The sequence below is a fragment of the Hemitrygon akajei genome, chromosome 9 (assembly GCF_048418815.1).
Source record: "Hemitrygon akajei chromosome 9, sHemAka1.3, whole genome shotgun sequence".
Lineage (NCBI taxonomy): Eukaryota > Metazoa > Chordata > Chondrichthyes > Myliobatiformes > Dasyatidae > Hemitrygon > Hemitrygon akajei.
The window spans coordinates 105,211,536-105,238,787 of NC_133132.1; the positions used below are offsets into that span (position 1 = coordinate 105,211,536).

Here is a 27,252-nt window from a genome sequence, read left to right on the forward strand (position 1 = left end):
GAAAATGGCCAGAAACTTTTAAGGTTTTCAAAAAAACATGGACTGGACCTTCATAAAAGTTATAATTTTCATTATAACATTTGTCTCCCTGAAAGTGGCTTATTTTGGCAATGACAGCAACAGTTAATACAGAAAAGGTTAACTTTCCTGGTTCAAAAGTATTAGATTTGGCCACCTTTATGATCTTTGTGATCATGAGCACAACACAATTACACTTCCTAGCAAGCTGCCACTTCTAAGTCATGACGCTTTGGTGTTCATTTCAGTACTTCATGCCTCACCAACCTTTGCTTTAAACAACTGTTTTATCACTTAAATCTGCCATCTAGTTAGTGATGGTAGAGGAAATAGACCACCAGTCTCAAAAACAGATGCGTTTCCCAAGCAGTAAGACCGATCAATACTGCCACCCGCTAACCCACTCCACCTCACCACCACCACTACTTTATAATTTCCTGTCAGTAACCTTATGTACTGACAGTCTTGTGCTTAGCATCACTTTATGGGTATACATTCAATCTATGTGTACAAGCTATCTTGTGTATTTGTGTTTATTGTTGTTTTTAACCATATTCTTTATCTTATTGTGGTTTTCATCTGCATCAGATGTGGAGTAACAATTATTTTGTTCTCCTTACACTTGTGTACTCAATGACATTATATGATTTTGAATAGTTTATTAAACTATATATTAAATATAGTACTGCCTGGTTATTGTTGTACTTTTTCTTTTTTCAGTTTATAAAGACAAAAATGTGTCTTCCCCTTTTGTTGAGAAGTTTCTGAATGACGATGGAGAAGCTGCAAGAGCAACAAAACCTGACCACATCTATATGGATGCAATGGGGTTTGGAATGGGCAATTGTTGCCTTCAGGTTAGTGTCCAATTGGAAGATTTGTGAATAATGTTCATTTAATTTTTAGCTACATTTCAGTGAATCACTTTTGTTTGTGAAAGGTGACATTCCAAGCTTGCAGCATCTCAGAAGCCAGGTATCTTTATGACCAGCTTGCTACAATTTGCCCTGTTGTGGTAAGTTGCTTTTTCTTTTATCAATTATCAATTAGTTTGGTTGAGTGAAAGTGGCACGGTAGGCAAAAGGAGGTCTGCAAAAAAGATGAAGTTGAGTAGGTTATGGGTGGGGATATCCTGCACATCATGATAAATTGAGTCTTATTTATTACGTATGTATATTTGTTGGAGGAAATAGCGTTTAACTTGGGTGTAATCATGAATCAGTTGAACTTTTCACCACAGTTGGCCGACAGCAGATCAAAAACATTGGAGAATACTTTTTATTTAGCGAACAGTGTTATAGAGGAGGAACAGAACAGTCCGGGGAGCATCTACAGAAAGGAGTAGTCAAAGTTTTGGGCTGAGACCCTTTATCGAGACTTTTCATCCATGCTATTGAGGGCCTAGATTGAAATTTTCCTGCTTGCTGGATTATTTGCCAGTACCTAACTGGAATATGATGAACTTGATGACCTCCCTCTTGTATAATCTGATTTATTATTTCCCTAACGTTTGATTGCAGTTTCCTAAGATTAGCATTTTCTAAATACTAGGATAAAAAACCTGGATAACTGCAGATGTCAAAAATTACCCCAAAATATTTCAGACAAGATTTCACTAAAGACATGAATCTAATTCCTTAATTGCATTATTATTAGCTAAGACTGAACCACCTTTAAATGCAGGCTTAGTCTTGCTGAGGAGACCATTGCCTTAAAGATGTTGTGAATTTGGGGTCATATCAGTTATTTGCTTGGTACTTGAGCTCTACAAATAGGTAGGCATTATTATAGCTGTTTGATCAAAGAACATAAAGTTGAAATTAATTGCAGTTTCTGGACCTGCTGCATTAAAGTATAATTTTCCTTCCAGATGGCTTTGAGTGCTGCTTCACCAATCTACAGAGGCTATGTGTCAGACATAGATTGTCGCTGGGGTGTAATTTCTGCTTCTGTGGATGATCGAACCAGAGAAGAAAGAGGCTTGGAGGTAGCTGAATAAATTCAGAGTTGATGGTGATTATTACTTAAGATCGTACAATCTGAATCTTAAGCCTGATTTGTTTTTGCAGCCTCGCAAACACAGCAAATACAGGATTAGTAAATCCAGGTACGATTCCATTGACAGTTACCTCTCCAAGTGTGGGGAGAAGTATAACGATCTGGAATTGACCGTGGATGATGAAATCTATAAGCAACTTCGAGAAGGAGGTAATGAAGTTTGTACTTAAACATAAAATAGGAATTTTCTTTTTAATTCAAAAGAAAATTGTGGTACCTTCTGAATTCTCTGGTCAAAAATAAGTGAGAAAACTAATTTTTCACGGTCAAGACTATTCATTAGAACTGAAAAAATTGGAGAGGTGGGAGAAAATATAGGGATTAGAAAGAGGGATAAGTGAATTATATTAAAAACAAGTTGCTGGAAATCCAGAGTAACACAAAATACTGAAGGAATTCCGTAACAAGTAGCATCTATAGAAAGGAATAAAAACTGATGTTTCAACACTGGAAAGGATCCACCTTCCCCTCACCTGATTTCACTGATCTTCCAGCTTGTACTCTTATCCCTCCACCCAACTTCTTCTGGCTTCCTTTCCCACCCCACTCCCTTTCCAGTTTTGAAGAAGGGTCTTGTCCTGTCGACTGTTTCTTCCTTTCCATAGATGATGCCTAACCTGCTGTTCCTCTAGCATTTTGTGTGTGCTATGCTGGAAGCATTGAACAGATTTGACACTTAGAAAGGTGGGAGAAAGTTTGTGAACCCTGTCAAATTTTCTCTTCTGCATAAATATGGCATAAAGTGTGATCAGATCTTCACTTAGTCCTAAAACTAGGGAGAGAATCCAGTTAAACAAGTAACACAAAACAATTATACTTATTTATTTATTGGCAAAAATGATTCAATATTGCATGCATTGTTGGAAAAAGTATGTGAACCTTTACTTTCAGTAACTGGTGTGACCCCCAGCTTGTACAGCAATAACTTCAACCAAACATTTCCAGTCACTGGTGATCAGTCCTACACATCGGCTTAGAGGAATTTTTGACCATTCTTTATTACAAAACTGCTTCACCTCTGAGATGTTGGTGGGCTTCCTTGCATGAACTGCTTGCTTCAGGTCCTCCACAACATTGCTGTAGGATTAAGGTCAGGACTTTGACAGTCATTCTGAAACACAAATTTTCTTTTTAAGCTATTCTGTTATTGATTTACTCTTGTCTTTCGGATCATTGTCTTGTTACATTATCCAACTTGGGCTTCAGGTGATGGACTGCTACCCTGACATTCTCCTGTAAAATGTATCGATACAATTTTGAATTCATCGTCCCTTCAATGATTGCAAGCTGTCCAAGTGCTGAGGCAGCTAAGTATCCAGAAACCATGATGTTCCTTCCACTATCCTTCACAGTTGGGATGAGGTTTTGGTGTTGGTGTGCAGTGTCCTTTTCCCTCCAGACATAGCAATGTGCCTTTCTGCCAAAAAGTTCAACTTATGTCTCATCTGTCCACAGAACATTGTCCCAGAAGCATTGTAGAACATCAGCTGGTTCTTTTGCAAACTTGAAATGTGCCGCAATTTTTTTTTTTGGAAGTGCAATGATTTTCTCAGTGGTGTCCTTCTATGAACACCATTCTTGTTGAGTATTTTTCTTATAGTGGACACAAGAACAGTGACTTTAGCAAGTTTTAGAGATATCTGCAGGTCTTTTGCTGTTATCCTTGAATTTGTTTTCACATCCTTCAGTGTTGCACATTGTGCTCTTTTTCTGATCTTTGTAGGATGCCCGCCCCAAGGGAGCGTAGCAACGGTACTGAGTTTCCTCCATTTGTAAACAATGTCTCTTACTGTGGACTGAAGAACACTTGGGTCTTCAGAAATGCTTTTGTATCTTTTTCCAACATCATGGATCTCTACTATTCTAAGGTCCTCCAAAAGTTGTTTTGATAGAGGCATGGTACTCAACTACTCTTTCTTGAGAAGAGCAGGCTCTGTTAGTAGCCTGACTTTGTGTGATTTTTTTTTTTGTTCTACTCCTTTCTGTAGATGCTCCCCGGACTGTTCTGTTCCTCCTCGATAACACTGTTCGCTGAATAAAAAGTATTCTCCAATGTTTTTGATCTGCTGTCGGCCAACTGTGGTGAAAAGTTCAACTGATTCATGATTACACCCAAGTTAAACGCTATTTCCTCCAACAAACATACATACGTAATAAATAAGACTCAATTTATCATGATGTGCAGGATATCCCCACCCATAACCTACTCAACTTCATCTTTTTTGCAGACCTCCTTTTGCCTACCATGCCACTTTCACTCAACCAAACTAATTGATAATTGATAAAAGAAAAAGCAACTTACCACAACAGGGCAAATTGTAGCAAGCTGGTCATAAAGATACCTGGCTTCTGAGATGCTGCAAGCTTGGAATGTCACCTTTCACAAACAAAAGTGATTCGCTGAAATGTAGCTAAAAATTAAGTGAACATTATTCACAAATCTTCCAATTGGACACTAACCTGAAGGCAACAATTGCCCATTCCAAACCCCATTGCATCCATTTAGATGTGGTCAGGTTTTGTTGCTCTTGCAGCTTCTCCATCGTCATTCAGAAACTTCTCAACAAAAGGGGAAGACACATTTGTGTGATGTGCTCTATATATATATATATATATATATATATGAGAGAGAGAGAGAGAGAGAGACTCTGAAATCCACACCTCGAATCTCATTTCATTGATTTGAACACCTGACTCCAAATAGCTTTTGCAGAAGGCATTGCCCCAGAGGTTCCAATACTTTTCCCAGCAAATACATGTAATATTGGATCATTTTTCTCAATAAATAAATAGAACAAGTATATTTTTTTGTTATTTATTTAATTGGGCTTTATGTAGTTTTGGGACTTTCATGAGGATCTATTCACATTTTAGGCTATATTTATGCAGAAATAGAGAAAATTCTACAGGGTTCACAAACTTTTTAGCACCACTATATCTTTACGGGAATAAAAACAGGTGATATTCCAGGCTTCTATCAGACTAATGTCGTCATCGCTAACTGGAATCAACACACTGACATTTATGACTCCAACATATTTATGCACAAGGAGAACAACATGACCCTTGTCACCACACTGTTCTGAAGCTGGACAGCAAAATTATTTTTTTACACACACAATTGGCTTATCAGTTCTGGAAATTGACCATTTAGTAAATTGGGTCTGTTTGAATTCCTTACTTGTAAGATCAATCACCATTCACAATAGAGGTGTTAAAAATCAAAAGAAACTACAAGCTAACAACTGATACTCCGAAGCTAGTAAAGCAATTGTTTCTTAGTTATTGGGTGTGTTTCATATCCTTTTGTTATTCCTGTTGTGACTCTGTCCAGTACCCCTACTGTGTAATGGGAAGCTATGTTTCAAGCAAGACCTTTCTAAGCAAAGGTCTCACTTCAGAGATCCCCCTCTACCACAGTCATCCTTGCCGACATTGTCTATAATAAGCAGGGGTGACTCCAGTAGTCTCACTTCAAAGGTCTCTCTGGTCTGGGTTAACTACACAGCACAGCAGTCGTCCTTGCCTAGATGTTGTCTTTAATTCTTGCCTTACCACAACTTCCACACCAACAACTTCACTTCTTTTCCTGAAAAAACTGACTGAAATGAAGAAGAAATTAAACGACAATATGAAAGAGGATTGCAAGACATTTTTAAAAGATGGGTTTGGTGTGGTGGGCATGCTTAGTGGCAAATTTATACAGTATTTTCATTTAATTTAAGAGAATAAGACATTGAATCAGAATAAGGTCATTGGAGCCTGCTTTGCCAATCCATCATGGAAGATTTATTAACCCCGTTCCCCTGCCTTCTCCCCATCAGTGTTGACACCCTTACTAATCCAGAACCTGTCAACCTTTGCTTAAGTTTATTTAATGACTTGGCCTCCACAGCTGTCCCTTGCAACGAATTTCACAGATTCACCACCCTCTCTGACTTAAAAAAAATTCATCCTCTTCTCTGTTCTAAATGGACATTCCCCTGTTCTGTGACTGTGCCCTCTGTACCTAAACTTGCCTATTATAGGAACCATCCTCTGCACGTCCTCTCCTTGTTTTCTCATTTCTTTTTATTGCAATTAATAACATATCCAAATCCTTAATTGTGGGTTATCTAACTTAATAATGACCACTAAGAACTTTTTTATAAAGTACTAGTTACCAGTTTAAACCATAATGGAGCTTCAAACAACACATTTATACAGACCACAGTGCTATGGTTGCATTCTTGAAATTAGATTTTGGTATGCATGTAAATGCTCCAGAGAAAGGTCTTGGGTCTTAGGAAGATAGATGGAGGGACAGGTAGTTTTGAGGAAGTAGAGAGGCTACAGAAGGTCTTAGACAGATGAGGAGAATGGGCAAACAAATATCAGATGTAAAACAGTGTTGGGAACTGTACAGTGGTGCTAGAAAGTTTGTGAACCCTGCAAAATTTTCTGAAATACCATGCAATAGTTTTGCATAAGTATGACCTAATATTCAATCTGATCTTTACGCAAATCCTAAAACTATACAAGGAAAGTTCAATTAAGTAACACAAAAGCATTATTTTTGTTCATTTATTTATTGATGAAAATGATCCAATATTACATGTATCTGTTGGAAAAAGTATGTTTTGCCCTCTCCAAAAGCTATTTGGAATCAGTTATTCCAATCAATGAGATGAGATTAGAGGTTGTAGAGGTTCAGAAAAAGCATGCCTTGTCATGTGCCTCCAGGTACCCTGTAATCTCATCCCTAACAATCGATTCCAACAACTTCCCAACCACTGATGTCAGGCTAACAGGTCTATAGTTTCTGCTGCCTCCCACCCTTCTTAAATAGCGGAGTATTATTTGCAATGTTCCAGTCATCCAGTACAATGCCAGAATCTATTGATTCTTGAAAGATCATTGTTAATGCCTCTGCAATTTCTCCAGCTACTTCCTTTAGAACCCGATGGTCACCAGATCCACCAGGTCCAGGAGATTTATCCACCCTCAGACCATTAAGCTTCTTGAGCACTTTCTCAGTTGTGATTTTCACTACACATTTTCACTTCCCTGACACTCTTGAATGTCCAGTGTACTGCAGATGTCTTCCATTGTGAAGACTGATGCAAAGTATGCATTCAGTTCCTCTGCCATCTCTGTGTCTCTCATTACAATATCTCCAGTTTGTCTCCATTACAATATCGTCATTTCTGTTGGTCCTATATATACCCTTGACTTTCTTTTACCCTTTATACACTTTTTTTAAAAAAAAAACTTTTGGTGTCTTCTTTAATATCAGTCATCAACTTCCTTTCATAATTCGTCTTTTCCTTCTGAATGACCTTCTTAGTTTCCTTCTGCAAGTTTTTTAAAAAAGCTTCCTAATCCTCTATCTTCCCACTAGCTTTGGCTTCCTTGAATGCCCTCTTTTGCTTTTACTTTGGCTCTGACTTCACTTGTCAGCTACGGTAGTGTCCTTCTTCCATTCAAAAATTTCTTCTTATTTGGAATATATCTGTCTTGCACTTCCTTCATTTTTTTGCAGAAACAACAGCCATTGCTGCTCTGTTGTCCTTCCTGCTAGTGTCCCTTTCCAGTCAACTTTGGCCAGTTCTCCTCTCATGCCATTGTAATTTCCTTTATTCCACTGAAACACTGACACATTGGAATTTAGTTTTTCCTTCTCAAGTTTCAAAGTAAACTTGATCATATCGTGATCACTGTTCCCTAAGGGTTCCTTAACCTGTCTTATCACCTCTGGATCATTGCACAACTCCCAATCCAGCACAGCCGATCCCCTAGTGGGCTCAACAACAAGCTGTTCTAAAAAACCATCCATTAAGCATTCTGCAAATGATCTCTGTTGAGGTCCTTGGAGATTGGAGCTGAGACAAAAAATGGATCAGCCATGATTAAATGGCAGAAAAGATTTGATGAACTCAATGGTCTAATTCTGCTCCTATATGTTACGGTTTTATCTTTCCCTTTTCTAGTTTCCCATTGCTGCAGTTTTATTCATAGAAGCATTTACAATTTTGTTTTGTGTTTTGCTACATTTGCAATTACAATCTGTTCCCGCTTATCAATTTCTTTGTCATTCTGGCTGAATTGTGACGTGGAATCAGTGATCAGGGTTTCATTACCACTACTGTCTGTGAGGAGTTTGTACACCTGACAGTCTGGGTTTGTTCTGGGTGCTCCAGTTTCCTCCCGCATTCCATAGCTGTATAGCTTAGTAAGTTGTTGACATGCTATTTTGGCATCAGAAGCATGGTGACACTTGAAGGTTGCCACTGGCAGATCTTCGGACTGTGGTTGTTAATGCTTTTCACTATGTTTTGAGGTACAGGTGACAAATAACGCTAATCTTATCCTTGGCCTTACTGCCTCCTTTTGTCATATGGGCATGGAAAGAATGTGATTGCAGTAGAGCAAGCTGTCAAGACCCCCAAACCAAATCTAATTTTTCACATATTTCTGAAGTGTTATTGACCAAACTCTAGAATCTCCTGTGTAACTTAGCATTAGTTTCAGCTTGATTATGCTCTCATTCAGTGCTTTGAGACATGTAATGCCATTTTAAAGAGGCTGTATTAGTGTGGTTGCATGTATTTTTTAACTTGAATAGCAACTTTATTTTGGTTAAGTACTCTTCTTAAGTCCATTGCCCCTGTTGGGGCATAGGCCACTGACAGCAGATCACGAGAGTCCACTGTCCTGGGCGATTCTCTCAAGTTGTGTCCAGATGTAGCCCATCTTCTTGGTATATGTTATCTTTCCCAGGGATGAGGTCTTACCAAGGGCACAGCCTCAAAATTGCGGGGCAACCCTTTAGAATGGAGGTAAGGAGGAAATTTTTTTAGCCAAAGAGTGCTGAATTTGTCAAATGCTCTGCCCTAGACTGCGGTGGAGGCCAAGTCGGTGGGTATGCTTAAGGCAGAAGTTAATCACTTCCTGATCGGTCAGGACATCAAAGGATATGGTGAAAAGGCAGGTGATGGAATGGCAGAGCAGACTTGGTGGGCTGAATGACCTAATTTTGTTCCTTTGTCTTATGATCTTTGGAGCTTCTGTTGAGGATTCTATAGCTTTGGGTTTTTACATGTTGTGTTTGCTAGCCCCATGCCCAACTCTCCTGGGCTTGGGATTGTCCATGATGGAGTTGGTTAAGTACTCCATGAATGGAATTTTGTGTCTGCTTTCTAAATTTATGTAGCTAAATACATGAGAATTATGATGAAATATAACAAGTTAAGAGTTTTTAAGTACCTGAATTAACCTTGCTCTCCCAGGAGATTGCAGACAAATTAGCATCGCCAATATGTAGAGGAAATTGGGGAGGTTGTGTTGGCTATTGACTTATTGGATATTTTCACGGAGTAAAGGAATGTTATGGGGTGTGAAGTGTGAGGGCTCGATTAGTAAAAAAAAACATTTCTTCATTGCAATATGAAAATTTTTTTTTTAGGTATTGATCATCTGCTGGCACAACATATTGCTCATCTTTTCATTCGAGATCCTTTAACGCTCTATGCAGAAAGGATACATTTGGACGATGCCAATGAATCTGATCACTTTGAGGTAATCTGCAATGTATTCAAGTGACATCTAAATAGTGGTTTCAAACTAAAACATGCCAAGAGTGTAATCATACATAAATTAGCAAAATCCAGGTTACAAAATTTGGAAAGGGATAGCTTAAAAAAAATTGGGCTGCACAGTAGCATGACTGATAGTGATGTGCTTTACAGCAACCAGCTGTAAAATCAGGATTTGATCTCTGCCTCTGTCTGTAGTTTATATGTTCTTCCCGTGACCATGTGGGCCTCTTCCCATATTCTGGTTTTCTTCCCCAGCTCAAAGACTTGTGTTTAGGGTTGATAAGTTGTGGGCATGTTATGTTGATGCCAGAAATATGGCAACACTTGCTGCCTGCCTCCAGCGCAATCCTCATTGATTTTAATTGACATAAACGATGCATTTTATTTTATGTTCAGATGTACTCTTGACAACAAAATTATCTTTAATCTTTTATTACACAGATAGGAGAAAGGAATCCAGCACTAGAAAAGTTCAGTTGTTAGAGTAAAGAAGGTTCACATGATTATAGAGGGATGAGTCCATGGAGTGATTTCAGCAACAGGTGTGAAGTTTAGAGATCAATAAGATCGGGTGCCTTGGTGAAGATTGGGACCCTGACATATAAGATTTTGAAGTTAGAAATTTGGAGGCTAACCGAGATCAATGCATTAGTTGTGGGTAAAAGTAGTTAAGGATCCGGTAGGATGGTACAGGCATCCGGAAAACTGGTGGGATGGATTTGCTGGCTGCAGGCATCTTGAGAGAAGGATTGGAGCATTTCTGTCTGTCTGCCCTCACACAACTTCTTTTCTCCAACCCCACCGTCCAAAAAACAATAAGTTCACTTGATGAGACCGGCTGGAAGCAGCTCTTCCTGCATCTGCTCACTCTCCATGGTTGTGAATGGTTCTCAGGAACATAACCCTGTCATAGCCTGGAGACTGCCTGTAGTTAGCAAATGCTTTGATAGTTATTAAAATCTAGGTTGTTTGAATTTTTTTTGCAGTTTGAAATGAGGGTTTTTATGATGAAACAAAACCTCAAACTGCAAATAAATACCTACTAAATATAGAATAGACTTTTCCTTCTGGAAAAATACATAGAGCCAATAATGTAGCAATTATCATTTGTAAATATTTACAGGAGTATAAATTTAAATGAAAGTAATATTCTATAAAATTGAGTTCTTCACATCAACTTTTAATGGTCTTAATACTACTTCCATCCTTGTAAATATGTCCCTAATGTTTCTGAGATCAACGTAACTAATCCAAACCACATTAAGTATAGTATTCAATATCTGTCTGCCAACATTGATATGAGCATCTGTTTTATTTAGGGTGCTGGTACTGAAACTTACAGATAAATACTTGATGTACTAAAATATTGTAATGTGTTATAATGCTGTTTTGATATGTATTGTTCATAATTTAACCACCTTATCACACCCATAGTCCTATATTACTGAGTTTGTCTGTAACTTTCTCCAGTATGGAGAGAAAACATCTTTAATTTGCAATCTGGGGTTCACTCTGTATATACGTATGCAGATTAACCAGGATTTATTTATTTTTATATATGTTCATTCTATCTATCTAATGCTCTATAAGAACTTTCATGTAAATTTCCAGGAATTTTAGAGTCGGAAAAAAAAGAAGGCCACTCTCCTCTTGTGTGTTCTGTCTCATCGTTAAGTTTCAGGATTCTGTTTAGATCAGAATAGTTAGCCAAAAGAATATTTTGTGAGGCAAAGAAACTGCAACTGCGGTCAGCACTGACAGGTTTCATCCTGTTAAGACACTGCACTTGCAGACAAATCTATTTCCAGTTGTGCAGAAATGTTACCCTGTTACAAAGCTATGGTCTGATTACTTGAGTAATGATTTCATTAGATTTTTATTAAAAAGAACTTCTGTATATCATCTATACAATATTATTTGTATAAGAAGTGAGTTATGGAAATTAATGTAAAAGTAATATTTATACATCTTGGCTATTAATAGAATATACAATCCACAAACTGGCAAACAATGAGATTCAAGCCACCACCCCCAAATTCTGAAATTGGATGGAGGGTTGAATTTCGGCCATTGGAGGCAAGTATCATAATTGTACTGCTATAACTGAATGGTAATTGTAAGAAAATCATCCATTCCTTTCATCTGTGCTAACAAATATTTATAAGCTTTAGGTGATGAAATTCCAACTTTAAAAGATGTGTCTCGTCATATTTTAGTGTTAATATGAAGGCACCACTTAACAGTTAAAATGGATTTCGATTCCATTTTGTCTCAAACCACCGCTGAAAGCTCCAGTTTGACTGTGTGGGTTTCTAGGTGTTCAGGTTTCCTCTCACATTCCAAAGACGTATGGGTTAGGGTCAGTAAGCTGTCTGTATGCTTTATTGGTACTACAATTATGTTGACACTTTTGGGCTGCATTCTTGGACTGTGGCTGTTGACACCAAATGTTTCAATGTGTATGTGACAAAGTTAATCTTAATCTTTTAAAGAAAGAGCTGTCCTTTTGCTTGATCTGTTTGTATATCCCACAAAGCCCTTCTGTATCCTACTCAGTACCCACACAGTCACTTAAGTTTGTATCATCAACAAACATAGTAAATAAAACTTTCATCTAAACATCCAGTGTTTGATAATAATTTGTGAACAGTTGTCCTCTCACTCATCACAGCCTCCCAACCCAAAAGTGACCTGACTGCACTTAGTGTTTTCTGTCTGTTAACCAGTCTTCATAACATGTCAGTCTATTTAGTCGTGCCACTTCCAAAATCCTTCAGCTTAAATTTGCTTTGGCACCTTTATTAAAGTCCTACTGGATGATAAACTTGCAACAGAAGCAATGCATTGAGAGTTTCCCGGATTGATTCATAGAACCCTGCAACCCTCTATAGGCCCTTTGGCCCACATGTTGTGCTGACCTTTCAACCTATTGTAAGATTCATCTAAAGCTTCCCTCCCACTTGGCCCACATGCCTATCTAGGAATAAACAGCTGGCATTCTGGGCTAATTTCGAATCCTGATGAATGGTCACCTGTTTATTTCTCTCCATGATGCTTCCGAACCTGTTGAGTTCCTTCAGCATTTTGTGTGTTGCTTTATTCCAATAAAACTCAAATTATTTTAAAATGATCCCATTGCTGGCCTTTGCATCAATGGAAATTGTTAGTGTTCTCCCCACAACTACCTTTCCTATCACTGTGAGGTTGATGAATACTGGAATCCTCCTTAAGCAAACAGAAGTCCTTCATTTGAATCACTCTCTGTACAATGCTGGCACATACCACACTGCAATAAATTATCCATCGATTCAAAATGTTGAGTTTAAGTGTTCTGTAATTGCTGAAACTTGAATGCACTGCATGTATTCTGCTTTTTATGGCCTGCATGTATTATGATGGCTTCCCTATGTGCAAGCACAATTTCTTTAAAAAGAAAAAGAATAAATTGTTACTCTCCTAGAGTAACCCAAACAAAAGCAAATTGGCTGTTTAAATCTCTGCAAACACTAATGCTTTTCAAATTTAATTGTTCACAGGTCCAGTTAACAGACTTCGAGAATTCTGCTTATGTGGTCTTTGTTGTGCTGCTAACCAGAGTGATACTTTCCTATAAATTAGATTTTCTTGTTCCACTCTCAAAAGTAAGTATCAGATCCTGAAAACGTTGGCTTTCAAAATACTTTATTAAGTTAGCAATGGGCATTTGTTTTAAGGCAGGTCAAATGTAATCATGTAATAAAAATGGTGTGGTCCCTTGAAATATTGAAATAAAACTAGGTCTTTTGACTATTTAACTAAGAAGTTAAATATTATAACATTTTTAACAAGTGTAGATTCTCTTCAGCATCTTTGCCGGCAAGGTAGTGTACTGGTTCATGTAGCACTGTTACAGAGCCAGTGACCCAGGTTCAGTTTCACTATTGTCTGAAAAGAGTTTGTAGGTTCTCCCAGGTTTCCTCTGGGTGCTCCAGTTTCCTCGCAGATTTTGCCTTTACATAATACAGCCACAATGGAGTATTGTTCTTTACTGTCTTCATTGGAAATTTTCCATTTCCTTTCCACTTACTTTCTGAAGGCCAATTATATGTTATCTTCAACCAAAAGGAAAGAATCTTTAGGGAAAAAGGTCAATGCAGAGATTGAGGAGTGGTGCTCCATTTCCCAGCCCTTCTCCCATCAAATTTAGTTTTGTATTCAAAAGCTGCTTTGTTGTTAAATGTAATTTGGAATGTGGCAAGTAAACTTAAAAGATGGAAAATTTGGGAAAATGCAGTTTGTTTTCTTAATCGAGAATTAAAATATTTTTCTGTCTATATTGAGTCATATCTAACCTTTTAGTATTAAAATACATAGAGGAAATTTAGCTGCCCTCTGTTTACAGTTTGTATTGAAGAGGATTTGGAATAATGATGCAGATACCTATCAGAATTTGTAGCAAGGGATGGTTGCCAGGCTGGGTTGAACCAGGGTAATTATGGTGAAGTTTAGTATCTTTAACCCATAGACTATCAGGAGAGACGCAGACCAGGTGGATCCAAGTGCAGAGGAGATCAGAGATGAGGATGGAGTTGAACGAAGAATCTTTAGAGGATTAATTTATAGGGACTTCAAGAATCACCACATACAGGATAGGAAGTCTTGAGATTGAGCAAAGACAAACTAAATGGAGAGAACTTAAATAAAGAAACAAAATAAGGCATAGGTGTATTGGTAACTGAAACTAGATACAGGTGGAAGTAATCAACTAATAATCAAGGGAGGAGGAATGTCAGAACCTGGAGGATTTTGACACCCTATTGAGCACCTTTTCACTACATCTTATAACAAACAGTCTGGTACAATACAGGTTCCATTTTTGTTACAATGCAATTTTGTTACTACATTTAAGTGCATTTCCACAGTCCCTCCTTTTCTCATTTCATGTGAGCATTACAGTAATTGAAATGTGCATATATGTATATAAAGCAATAGTGCAATTTCAAAGCCCTACTCAAAATTCTCCTTGCATCCATCCATCTTAGTGAGTACCCATTCCTTTCCTTAATATTCACTCCTTCAACCTATAATTTAAAAAGAATAGTAGAAGACTAACAGCCATTATTAATACTAATAGTTATACCATAATGCAGAATAGTTGCCCACCATCTTTCTAGGGCCCTGAATGGTCACCATCCACCTCTTGGAGTGAAATAGTTGTGAAACTGATCCCATATTTTCTTAATCCTTTTGGTAGCTTCTTGTATATGATTTGCCAGGTTAGTTCTAGTTTCTGATTTGTCAGGTATGCAAGTACAGCATTCTTGCCTTTCCAGCTGCAGTTACATGTTACCAGATCAGTGACCTCAGCTATTGCACTGGACAGTTTGTGGTGAACTACATATACCTGTCTGGACACGCCCCCCCCCTCCCCCCCGCTGACTGCCCCTGTGGCTCCTCCCACTGACCGTGGCTCCTCTCACAGACCCCGGTATAAAGGTGATTGAGGCCTGAGCCCTACCCTCAGTCTCCAGGATGTAGTATGGTGGTCAACTACTGCTTGTTCTTTCTTCCAGTCAATAAAAGCCGATATCTTGCCTCACGTCTCACAGAGTTATTGATGGTGCATCAATTTTATTGACTGGAAGTTTTAAAACATGGAAAGTATTTTACGTCCGGAAAAATTGGACTTGGACCCCCAAGCCCCTGAAGCAGCTCTTTGAACTCTGGCTTGCATGCTTCCAATCATACGTGGAGGAGGTTAGTGCGACTGAGCCCACTGTTATGCACAGAATTCTCCTCTTGAGGGTCACCCCGAAAGTTTATTCACTTATCAGAGACCTGCCAACCTACCAAGGGGCACTGGACGCCCTCAAAAGACAGTACCTGCGGCCGGTGAACACCGTCTACGCAAGACATCGCTTAGCTACGCAGCGACAGCAGGGTGGAGAGTCGAGCGCCGTGTTTCTCCGAGCCCTACAGACACTCGTGCGAACTTGCGACTGCAAAGCTCTGACGGCGGAGTAGCATTCGGAGCTCCTGGTAAGAGACGCGTTTGTTACGGGGATCAGGTCAGTGTATGTGCACCAGCGGCTGCTGGAAAATGCTGATCTTACTTTACGCTCGACGATCAAGACGGCCGACACGCTGGAGGCTGCTCTGCACAATGCTGAAGCTGTCCAGCCGCGCGATCCCCCGCCGGTTCTGTGGACACCTCAGACCCTGCCACTGCTGATTCCCGCGAGCAAATTCTTCAACGCCGCTGCCAGTCGCGATTCCACGAACTCCCCGAACCCGACCACAGCTGCTGCCAGTCGCAAGCCCGCGCAATGTTTCTTCTGCGGACTCGAAAAGCACCCCCGAAAACGCTGCCCGGCCCGAGAAGCGACCTGTTCCAGCTGCGGGAAGAAGGGCCATTTCGCCAAGGTCTGTAAGTCTAAACCACGAGCGGGGTTGGGCAGCGCTGCGTGTGAGGCATGGGGGCCGCCATCTTGCCTGCCCGGATGGGGGCGGCCATCTTTGTCGGCGCCAACACGCCCCGCCCCCGACCCACCGGTGCTTACCGGGCACCAAGACGGCAATTCAACTCTGGCCTCCGTAACCCTCGACCAAAGCGCCCCACACCAGCTTGCAAGGTCAATGATGGACATCCTGGTGGAGGGGCACAGGACTAGCTGCCTGTTTGACACGGGGCAGGACTGAGAGTTTTATTGACCCGGACACGGTGCAACGCTGCGGACTCATGACACGGCCGTTAAGCCAGAGGGTCACCATGGCTTCTGGGTCTATTCTACAGACATCCGGGTGGGTTGTGTAGTGACATTGGTGGTGCAGGGCACGGAATATCGGAACTTTGCGCTACTGGTCATGCCTCAACTATGCGCGCCTGTGCTATTGGGGCTGGACTTCCAGAGCCACCTCGTAAGTGTGACTATGGCATATGACGGGCCCCTCCCACCACTCACTGTCAGGAATCCTCAGTTTTGTGGGACTTCGTCATATACCCCGCTACTGACCACACACACACACACACCGACCCACACATCCCACCCAGCACCATGCCGACAGCTGCGCTACTGACACCACTTGCAGCCTCTCCACCCTCAAGATCCCTTCCCCTCTGCTCTTCGCCAACCTGACCCCCGATTGTAAACCTGTGGCAACTAAAAGCAGGAGGTACAGCGTGGGGGACAGGGCCTTCATTCAGTCAGAGGTGCAGCAGCTGCTCAGGGAGGGGATCATTGAGCCAAGCACAAGTCCTTGGAGGGCCCAGGTGGTTGTTGTTCGAACCGGGCAGAAAAATAGGATGGTCGTGGGCTATAGCCAAACCATCAATAGGTTCACGCAGCTTGACGCGTACCCCCTACCCCGCATCACGGATATGGTCAACCAGATAGCTCAGTACAAGGTGTACTCGACAATAGATCTGAAATCCGTTTATCACCAGCTCCCTATCCACCCAGAGGACCGCCCCTACACTGCCTTCGAGGCGGGCGGCTGTCTCTATCACTTCCTGCGTGTCCCATTCGGTGTCACAAATGGTGTCTCTGTCTTCCAGAGGGAAATGGACCGGATTGTGGACCAGTGGCAACTGAAGGCCACATTTCCCTATCTGGATAACATCACCATCTGTGGTCACGACTGACTGGATCACAATGCCAACCTCCAACGATTTTTCCAAGTGGCCAAAGCCCTGAACCTTACTTATAATAGGGACAAGTGTGTGTTTGGAACCACCCGACTCACTTTCCTTGGGTATGTCGTGGAAAATGGGGTCATTGGCCCTGATCCCAACCATATGCGTCCCCTGTTAGAACTCCCTCTTCCCACCACCCTCAAAGCCCTCAGACGGTGCCTGGGCTTCTTTTCCTATTACGCCCAATGGGTCCCCCATTACACAGACAAGGCCCGCCCCCTGGTCAAGTCTACCACTTTTCCCCTCTCTGCCGAGGCCTGTGCGGCCTTCAGCTGCATTAAAGGAGACATTGCCAAAGCAACAATGCATGTGGTGGACGAGACCATTCCCTTCCAAGTAGAGAGTGACGCCTCCGATTTCGCGCTGGCTGCTACCCTCAATCAGGCAGGCAGGCCAGTAGCATTCTTTTCTCATACCTTTCAAGGCCCTGAAATTCGGCACTCCGCGGTGGAGAAAGAAGCCCAGGCCATAGTGGAAGCTGTTAGGCACTGGAGGCACTATCTCGCCGGCAAAAGGTTCACATTGCTGACCGACCAGCGCTCAGTTGCGTTCATGTTCAGCAACCAACAGCGGGGCAAAATCAAAAATGATAAAATTTTGCGATGGAGAATCAAACTCTCCACCTACAACTATGATATCCTGTACCGGCCTGGAAGGCTCAATGAGCCCCCTGATGCCCTATCCCGGGGAGCGTGTGCCAGCGCACAGCTGGACCAGCTATACGCCCTCCATGCACATCTTTGCCACCCGGGGGTCACCTGATTTTACCATTTCGTGAAAGCCCGGAACCTGCCGTACTCCCTTCAGGACATCAGGACAATGACCAGGGACTGCCAAGTCTGCACTGAGTGCAAACCGCACTTCTACCGTTCTGACAAGGCGCAACTTATCAAGGCCACCCGCCCCTTTGAGCAACTGAGTGTTGACTTTAAGGGCCCCCTTCCCTCCACTGACCGCAATGTCTCCTTTCTCAACATTATCGCCGAGTACTCGCAGTTCCCCTTTGCCATCCCCTGCCCCGACACCACTGCCACGTCCGTCATAAAAGCCCTGCGCCAGCTTCTCACTCTGTTCAGATATCCCTGCTATATCCACAGTGATAGAGGGTCCTCCTTTATGAGTGACGAGCTGCGCCAGTACCTGCTGGCTAGGGGCATTGCTACTAGTCGGACCATGAGCTATAATCCCCGGGGAAATGGACAGGTGGAGAGGGAGAATGCCACAGTGTGGAAGGCCACACTTTTAGCCCTTAAGTCAAAAGGGTTGCCAGTCTCTTGATGGCAGGAGGTCCTCCCCGAGGCACTCCACTCTATCCGCTCCCTGTTATGTACGTCCACCAATGCCACCCCTCACGAGCGCCTATTCTCTTTTCCCAGGAAGTCTGCCACTGGGACCACCCTAACCAGCTTGGCTGACATCCCCAGGGCCAGTGCTGCTCCAGAAACATGTGAGGAGCAATAAATACTCCCCGCTGGTCGAGAGGGTTCACCTTCTACATGCGAACCCCCAGTATGCTTACGTGGTCTTACCTGATGGGCGGGAGGACATGGTCTCCATCCACGACCTGGCGCCCACAGGAGCAGCAGACCACTACCCCAAACACTCCACGGTAACTATGAACCCTGTACCCGAGGTGACACCGCACACACCGAGCCCTACACAGACTCCACACGACACTCCTATACCGGGCGTCTCGCACGCGCATATACCAGGTGCCTCACACATGCATGAGGGATCACTGACGCCTAGTGGGCTGACACCTCCAGTTAGGCCGGAACCAGCACAACCACCGTCTCTGGTGCAATCACCACTGGCACCTGTGGAATCACAGCCGGTGCTACGTAGATCGCAGTGACAGATTCGACCACCTGATAGACTTAACCTGTAAATATACTTGTAAGAAACTTTGCCCCATGGGGACTCTCTTTTAAAACAAAGGGGGGGTGAATGTGGTGAACTACATATACCTGTCTGGACATGCCCCCCCCCCCCCCCCACCCGCTGACTGCTCCTGTGGCTCCTCCCACAGACCCCAGTATAAAGGCGATTGAGGCCTGAGCCCTGCCCTCAGTCTCCAGGATGTAGTATGGTGGTCAACTACTGCTTGTTCTTTCTTCCAGTCAATAAAACCCGATATCTCGCCTCACGTCTCAGAAAGTTATTGATGGTGCATCACAGTTTAATCTAAGAAATCTGGTCCCTATACTTCTTGTGGCTCACCAATCGAGCTTAAAGGGGGGAACATACCATCCATTAAACCACTCGTAATGGCAATTGGTGTCTGTCCTGGAACGATTCAGGATTATCCATTCAGCTCCACTTGTCCCCAGGTTATTCCTGTACATGTACTCCAAACCCCATTCTTTTCAGTATACCAAAATCTGAAGAACCAAATATGGAGAACCCTCATTATCCGTCAGTAACATTCATGTTATATAAATAAAATGGGGAGTAAGGGAGCTTGGATTCTGAGTGGGCAGGAATCCCCATGCACATCCAGCAACTAAAGACATTTGTTCTGTTGGCATATTCATAACACATGTATTACTGTTTTTTTTTTGAATGTTCACAGGAGATCACCAAGAATTATTCCTCTTATTCACGTTAATGCCAACACAAGCCTTATGCCTGCGATAGTTCAGGAGCCTTCTTATATTGCAAAGTGTGTATCCATGATAATTTCTCTCTTGCCTTCAAAGCTATATTAGTCACCAGTATTACTTGGCATGGTCCTTCAAACCAAGTTTGCAAACAATTCTTCCTCTTAAACACCCAGACACCACCTAATCTACAGGCTCTACACCATTGGCAGTCAGTTGTTCTTCCTTCACCTGTTGATGACTTGTTGATACTTTTTGTCAAGGATACACAATAGGCCAGCATGCTCTCATCCAAACTGTGTGTGTCCATTTGCTTAACTCCGAGTGGTGCATCAAACATAACACAATGGCTGGCCCATTATGATTTTGTGGGGCTACAATCCAGTAGTCCTATTGGCTGTGGCCCTAATGGTCATGAGCACTAAAGTAGTGGTCACCAACCTATTTAAGCCCAAGATCCACTACCTCGGCCTTAGTGAAAGGCGAGATCGATTCCAAATTGATTAGTCACATGCATGCGCACTGGGGCAGAAAAGACCGGAAGTAAAACCCTGCCACCCGGAAGTAGAAATAATGCATAAGCACCAGGGTACCCACTCTTTTTTTTGCACCGTGGACCGGTTTAATATTGACAATATTCTTGCGGACCGGCCAACGGGGGTTGGGGGGGTGTTAAACACGGCCTTCGCAGCTCTCGGCACTTAGCTGCTGTCCCGCTCTGCTCACGTCTTTTTTCCGTGGAAAAAACTCAACGGTTTCATCTTTAAGTGCAGGGTGCTTGGACTCAAGGTACCAAAGTAGTTTTGAGGGCCTCATTGCCTCATTAGACAGCCTCCAGGCCCGACCTCCAGCCTCTGCCTGCCAGACGCCCTGGCCAGGTGAGGCTGGTCATGGGTGGGGTGAGAGGACAAGGTCAGGGCCGGAGGTCCCCGTGCCAGGGCCGCGGCGGTTGCAGTCCGGACAGAGCGACCAACTGAGTCAGAAGAGCGAGAGGCCTGCGCCTGCCGGCCGCGCTCTGGACCAGTAGGTTCGGCACTTCCCACCGGCCGCGCATTTAGGCGACTGATGACCTTGTGTGGGTTCAAGTTCAACAGTGGCTGTGACAGGGAATGAGGAAAGGTGCAACTGACTCATATTGTTTCCTCGCGGCCCAGTGGTTGGGGACCACTGAAGTAGACTGTGTAGTGCGGGGGACCAATGCTATACGCACTGGGCAGAAAGAACAGAACGAAAACCCCGCAACCCGAAAACAATTTCTCAATAGTATTTGTGTATTTATTTTTCTTTTTTTTTCCGGATCTACTGGGAAAGTCTCAAAGATTGATCAGTCGATCGAGATCGACGGGTTGGCGACCACTACACTAAAGTAATACTTGTTCCCGTCTCAATACAGTTTGCTCACACATCTTACTGAACTTGTTTTTAATCATTCTATTCATCTTTACTAAGCTTGCCAGCTGAGGATGGTAGCTACGAAGGAAATGTTGATCCATCTATAAGGCCTTGTATACTACTTTATTATCATCCTATTTAGCTACTGCAACTGCATCATTTTTTCTACAAGGAAATGCTTCAACCCATCGTGAAAAAACAATAATGACCAATACTGTTTACATCCTTCACACAAAGGTAATTCTACAAAATCCTTTTGAAATGCACGAATAGTCCATCAGACAGTGGTGGATGAGATCCTTCCACTTTCACTAGCTTCCCTGAATTTTGTAAAATACATGTCATGCTTTGTTCACAATATTGATTTGTAGCTTGTGATAAAACGGGCAGACCATGTTTAATTTGTATTATCTATCAATCCCCTCTTCAGCCTCTGGGGAAAGAGGGTAGTGGAGCTTTTGGGTTGATGGTCACTTTATGCAGCTCAGCTGTGAGCATTTTACCTGTTTCATTTGGCAAGAAAGCTTGAAGTTATGGTGGTACTTTGGAGAGTAAATGTCCACATCAGCACTGAACAACAACCCTCCTACAGCTTCCCTGTTCAAAGCTTGTCTCTGCTCCTAGTGTACTAGGCAGCCATAAAAGAAAGCTTTTGTGTCTTTCCAATCACAATAAATTCCATCCAGTCATTTCCAGGGCCTCCTGTTGTGACAATCTTCACAAACCCTTGACCATTAATCAAAGTCCTTTGCCACCCTACCTCTGGAAACTGCTAGAGTCGGGTGGGGTTTCCGGTTCTCCTGATCTGAAATCATCTGCTGAACCTCTGGGGGAGTCACATTGACGCTGCAAAACCAGAATCACCCACATATATTTGAAAAGTGTATAGAACAATTTCTTTACTGATTGTAGATGTACGATTTCTGATGCATAAAATGGTCATTTTCAGCCGAGTCATAATAAGCCGTGCAGTGAAGATAAGTGGCACTTACCAAATTGTAGATTGAAACAGAAAAGGGAAATCACCAGAGGCTTTCAAGCTCTCTTACAAAAAGGTTCCAAACTCCTTGACAGGTGGGAATGAGTAACTGCCACTTATACAAAATAGGTTGACTGCTACTGAAGTATAGTCCACAATGGTTCTCTGGGAAATGCACAGCAAGTCTTCCAGGAGTGCAGGTAATAGCTCGCATTTTGCACAATAAACCTTTTCCACATAAGTTTGCAGGCACATCCAGAGAAAATAGAAAGGTATGATATAAATCTTGGTCTGTTACGTTAACTCCCACGTCTGATTTTAGGACATTAATAAGCTCTCCCCTTATTCTGGTCACACAAATATTATCCTCACCAGACTTTGTAGTATGGTTGTCCTCTTACATTATAGAATGGCTGGTTCCTGTATCCTCCAGAAACAGATTGCATTGTCCATTTAACCCACCAAGACAATTTTTCCACCAATCCCTTCCCATAATTTTTTAACATATACCATGCTGGTGTCCCATTATTACCAATTTCTAGTCTCTCTTTCTCTTTATTTTTATACTTTATCTTTGGTTCACTACTGCATCCTGTAGGGATTAAACTTATGAGCTCAGTTTCCACAAATCCACTCTTGCCGATGCACCCCTGAGACCAGATTTTGGGTGTCCCTGATGCCCGAACCAGTGAAATCTAATTGATACCTATCTGTTTCTGGTTGCCATGCCGAAAGCACCGGAATCACTTGAGAAAAACTGATCCACTCAATAGACAATAGCACAGATCGCAGTTTATAGAATGGAAGCAGGGCAGGGTATTTGCTACTCTACTGGAAAGACCACAGAGCAAAAAGCAAATATACTTATTGGTGATTTTGCTTCTGCTGGAGTTTCCCCAGCAGCAGGTAGTCACCAGAATCCCTCTTGGTTCGCTCCAGCACCTAAACATGCAATCTTGGTGGAACCTCCAAGTTCTGTCACATCTTTTTGCTATGTATTATAACGAACAATAATTAACTCAGAATGGATCAATCATAAGCGTGTTTATTTTACTTACAGCAAGGGAAAACTAGCACTGCACAAGAGCTGGTGATGGCTTCAAAAGAAACAGCATATTCACTCCTTTATACACACGTATAGTTACCCACACTTTTCAAGGGAAGGATGTATTTTGTCCTGCTTAATCAGTATAGTTGGCATTTTTCTAATAATAGACCTGCTGGTCTACAGTTTGTCAAGGACTCTGGTTCTATTAGCATAATGTTGCACAAACATTAGCAATACAGGTTTCATTTTGTTACAGACAAAGTGCCATTTTTTTCACTACATTTCCACAGCCCTGTGATGATCCATCCAAAGAATAATAGAACTACTGTATTCAGATGAGCCAAGTTTAAAGGCTGCTCGACTGTAATGAATGCTATTTTCAAATAGAACTAGAATCTGACATTAAAGGATCATAAAGACTGGATATGCGTGCTGCTGCAGTTAATTGGTACCTTTTGTAAGAATAAGACCTGATTAAGGAATGTTCAACATCAAACACTTCAGATCAAGTACCATTTAGTTGGTGATACTTGCAAATAGAAGTAAATTGACTTGAATGGAAATTCATCTGTTCACCCCAGTAATAACAGCAGCTTTTTCAGAAGTTTAAGGACTTTCAGTGAACTCCTTAATCTTTTGTCATCTGTACTTTTGTTATTAATTTATGTCATTTTTGAAACTCTCATTTGTTCAGTTTATCAGCTGAATTGTGCGCCTCTTGGGTCAGTTTGTAGCTTGAACAGTTGGTGCAATAAGGGCAAGCTTTCAGCTCCACCAGTTGCGGTAAAACTTTGATAGTCTGCTGTGTGGTGGTTCAGAAATCCTGAAGGTTCAATATCTGGTTCACTGGGTGATTATCCTGAACTTCCTTCTCACTTGCCAGGCCCTGCAGCCTGCACTCATTTTCAATTAACTTAGTTGGAAATATTATTATAATGGTGTGTATCTAAAAACTTAAATTTAGAATGTGATAAGGTAATAGTAGGAATGTTATTCAATAGCCCAGAGATCTACTGTCTGATACCAGCTGAGTTCTGAGTATGCCCTGATATTGGAGTCCTCCTGAAAGTAGTTTGAATATGATGAAATTACTCTTTTTGGCTTTAGCTGTCCTGCAGGTCTTCAACTCTATCTTATTTCTACAAAGTACATTCATTGCAAATGGTTTTATGGTCTGGAATTAAAACTTAGTTGTCAATTGTTGCCACTATTGGCATTTGCATCTTTTTCACTAGAAAAATGATTGAAGCTTTTGAGACTATTCATCAGTTGTGATATCTTGTCTGTTATGGAACTCAGTGCTATTTACCTGCTTTTGTCTCTGTTTCAGCTTGATGGTTTAGTAGTGCCATCACTTGAGTCAAGTACGTTTTCCAAAGAGTTTGTCTGTTAGTAGGTCCTTGGGAGGCTGTAGAGGCCAATCAGGGATTTCCTTGATGGAGAATGTTTATTCATAACTATTTAACATGGGGAGACTAATGCATGAACAGCCACAATAAAGTACTTGACAGATCAGGGTCAGGGTCCATTGTGTGCTGTTGTGATGTGTCATCATCTTTTGCTAGCTCCACCTTTTGGGATCTTGGTTAGCTCGCTCTTTATCTGGAACCTTACCTTTGACCTTACTGCCATGGGTGACACTACCAGGGGCTAAGTGCCAGATAGCTAAACTCCAGACTGAATTTTTGGCACATTTTGGTTTGGTCAGTTCATGGAAATTTAAGGAATATATTGTCATATTCCAATGGAAACACAAGGCTGGTATTTTGAAATTGAGAAAAAAAATTGTATGCTGCTCTGTTCCATTTTATTTACAAACTAATTTGCTGTTTTCTGCCAAATTCACCAGAAGTCAGCTAAGCAAAACTTCAAGCATTCCTGAATTGTTCAGCTGTCTTAAAGGAATTTTTTTTCTTAAAATGCTCATTTAGTCTTGATACAGTAGTTTGAAATTAAGAGCAGGCTATTCTGTCCATTGTCTAGTATGCTTACTTTGCATCCAATTGTAGTTATTGAAACAATGTTTCAGCAGGATAAAGGTTTCCAAGATGCTATCATTTTAAAAGTAGCTGGATATTATTTTGCATTATCTATAAATGTTGGAGTGTGTTAGACATAAGCACGTAAGCAGATTCAGATCTTGAACTACACACACAAAATGCAGGAAGAACTCAGCTGGTCAGGCAGCATCTATGGATTCACCATTTTGTTTTCTCTCCCATTCTGGCTCCCCCCTTGCACATTTTCTTCTTGCCTGCCCATCATTTTCCTCTGGTACCCTTCCTTGCTTCCTTTCTTCCATGGTGTACTCTCCCCTCCTATCAGATTCCTTCTTCAGCCCTCTACCTTTTCCACCTATCACTTCTCAGTTTATTTCTTCTTCTCCCCTCCACCCACCTACCTTTCTCCCCCCCCCCCCCCCTCACCTGGTCTCATCTATCACCTGCCAGCTTGTCCTCCTCCTCCTTCCCCACCTTCATATTTTGGCTTCTGCATTCGTCCTTTGCAGTCCTGATGACAGGTCTCAGCCTGAAACATCAACTGTTTATTCCCCTCCATAGATGATGCCTGATCTGCTGAGTTCCTCCAGCATTTTGTGTGGGGTCTGTTAAATTTCATTAGCAAACTCTAATAAAATCATATTATTGCCTTCCATAAAACATGAATGCTAAAATCAGTGTGGACGTACTTTTACTTGATTAGGTGGATGAGAACCTGATTGTGGCTCAAAAGCGCGATGCTGTTCGTCAGGGAATGTTCTACTTCAGGAAGGACATCTACAAAGGTAATATTCAGAAGCTACTTCATTCATTTATGCATTTCAGTTCAACAATCTATTTTCTAGACATCTCTAAGTAATAATGTTCCAGTAAATATCAAACTAACTTTCTTACAAACTGCAGTTGGTGGATCAATTTGTTTTAAACCTGAGATTCTGCAGATGCTGAAAATTCAGAGCAGCGAATACAATGCTGGAGGAACATAGCAGGTCAGGCAGCTTCTGTGGAGAGGAATGAAGAGTTGAAACTCTTCATCAGGACTGGAAAGGAAGGGAAAAAATGCAAGAAGGTGTTAAGGAGTTCAAACTGGAAGATGATGGGTGAAGCCAGATGCGGGTGAGAGAGGAAGAAGCTGGGAGGTGATAGTCTCCAGCATTTTGTGTGTGTTGCTCGAAATTTGTTTTATATGGCTTTTGCTTAGATGTGGGGCAGGAGGAGTTTGGAAAAAAAAACAAGTTTAACTAAGAATTGGTTTCTTTACTGGCCTGCTGCTTTCCACCAGCATTTTGTGTGTGTTGCTACCTTGAGATTTGTTTTCTTGCATTCATTTCTCAGGAAGATCAAATGCAATAGAATTTATGAAAAAACAATACATGCATTAGCCTCTTATAAGACCGTAAGATATAGAAGCAGAATTGGACCATTTTGCCCATCGAGTCTGCTTCACCATTTCATCATGGCTGATCCAATTTTCCCCTCAACTTCTGTCTTAAAAATACATAAATACTTGGTCTGCACAGCTGCCTGGGGCAGATTCACCACTCTGGCTAAAGAAATTCTTCCTCATCTCCATTCTAAAAGGATGCCCCTCTATTATGAGGCTGTGTCCTCTGGTCTTAGACATTACCACCATAGGAAATCAAGGCCATTCACCATTCGATAGGTTTCAATGAGATCAGCCCTCATTCTTCTGAATTTCAGTGAATATAGGGCCAGAGCCAACAAACGTTCTTCATATGAGATATGCCATTCATTCCTGGAATCATTTTCTTGAACCTCTCCAGTTTCAGCACACTCTTTCTAAGATGAGGGGCCCAAAACTGCTCTCTAAACTCCCAAGTGAGGCCTCACCAGTGCTTTATCAAGTCTTAAGATTATATCTTTGCTTTTATATTCTAGTTCTTTTGA

At 41.8% G+C, this 27,252-nt stretch overlaps 1 protein-coding gene across 5 annotated transcripts in view; it reads left to right on the forward strand.

The window, feature by feature from the left end:
* Positions 1-27,252, forward strand: part of gclc (glutamate-cysteine ligase, catalytic subunit) — an 84,156-nt gene that overhangs the window by 45,826 nt on the left and 11,078 nt on the right. For all 5 annotated transcript variants that reach the window (XR_012100279.1, XM_073056730.1, XM_073056732.1 and 2 more), the window contains 8 exons: positions 739-875; positions 959-1,033; positions 1,889-2,005; positions 2,088-2,226; positions 9,521-9,633; positions 11,637-11,729; positions 13,190-13,294; positions 26,048-26,129. Coding sequence is in view for 4 of the 5 variants with exons in the window: in XM_073056730.1 (XP_072912831.1) it covers positions 739-875; positions 959-1,033; positions 1,889-2,005; positions 2,088-2,226; positions 9,521-9,633; positions 11,637-11,729; positions 13,190-13,294; positions 26,048-26,129 (861 nt within the window). In the remaining variant the exon portion in view is untranslated. The remainder of the gene's footprint in view (positions 1-738; positions 876-958; positions 1,034-1,888; positions 2,006-2,087; positions 2,227-9,520; positions 9,634-11,636; positions 11,730-13,189; positions 13,295-26,047; positions 26,130-27,252) is intronic.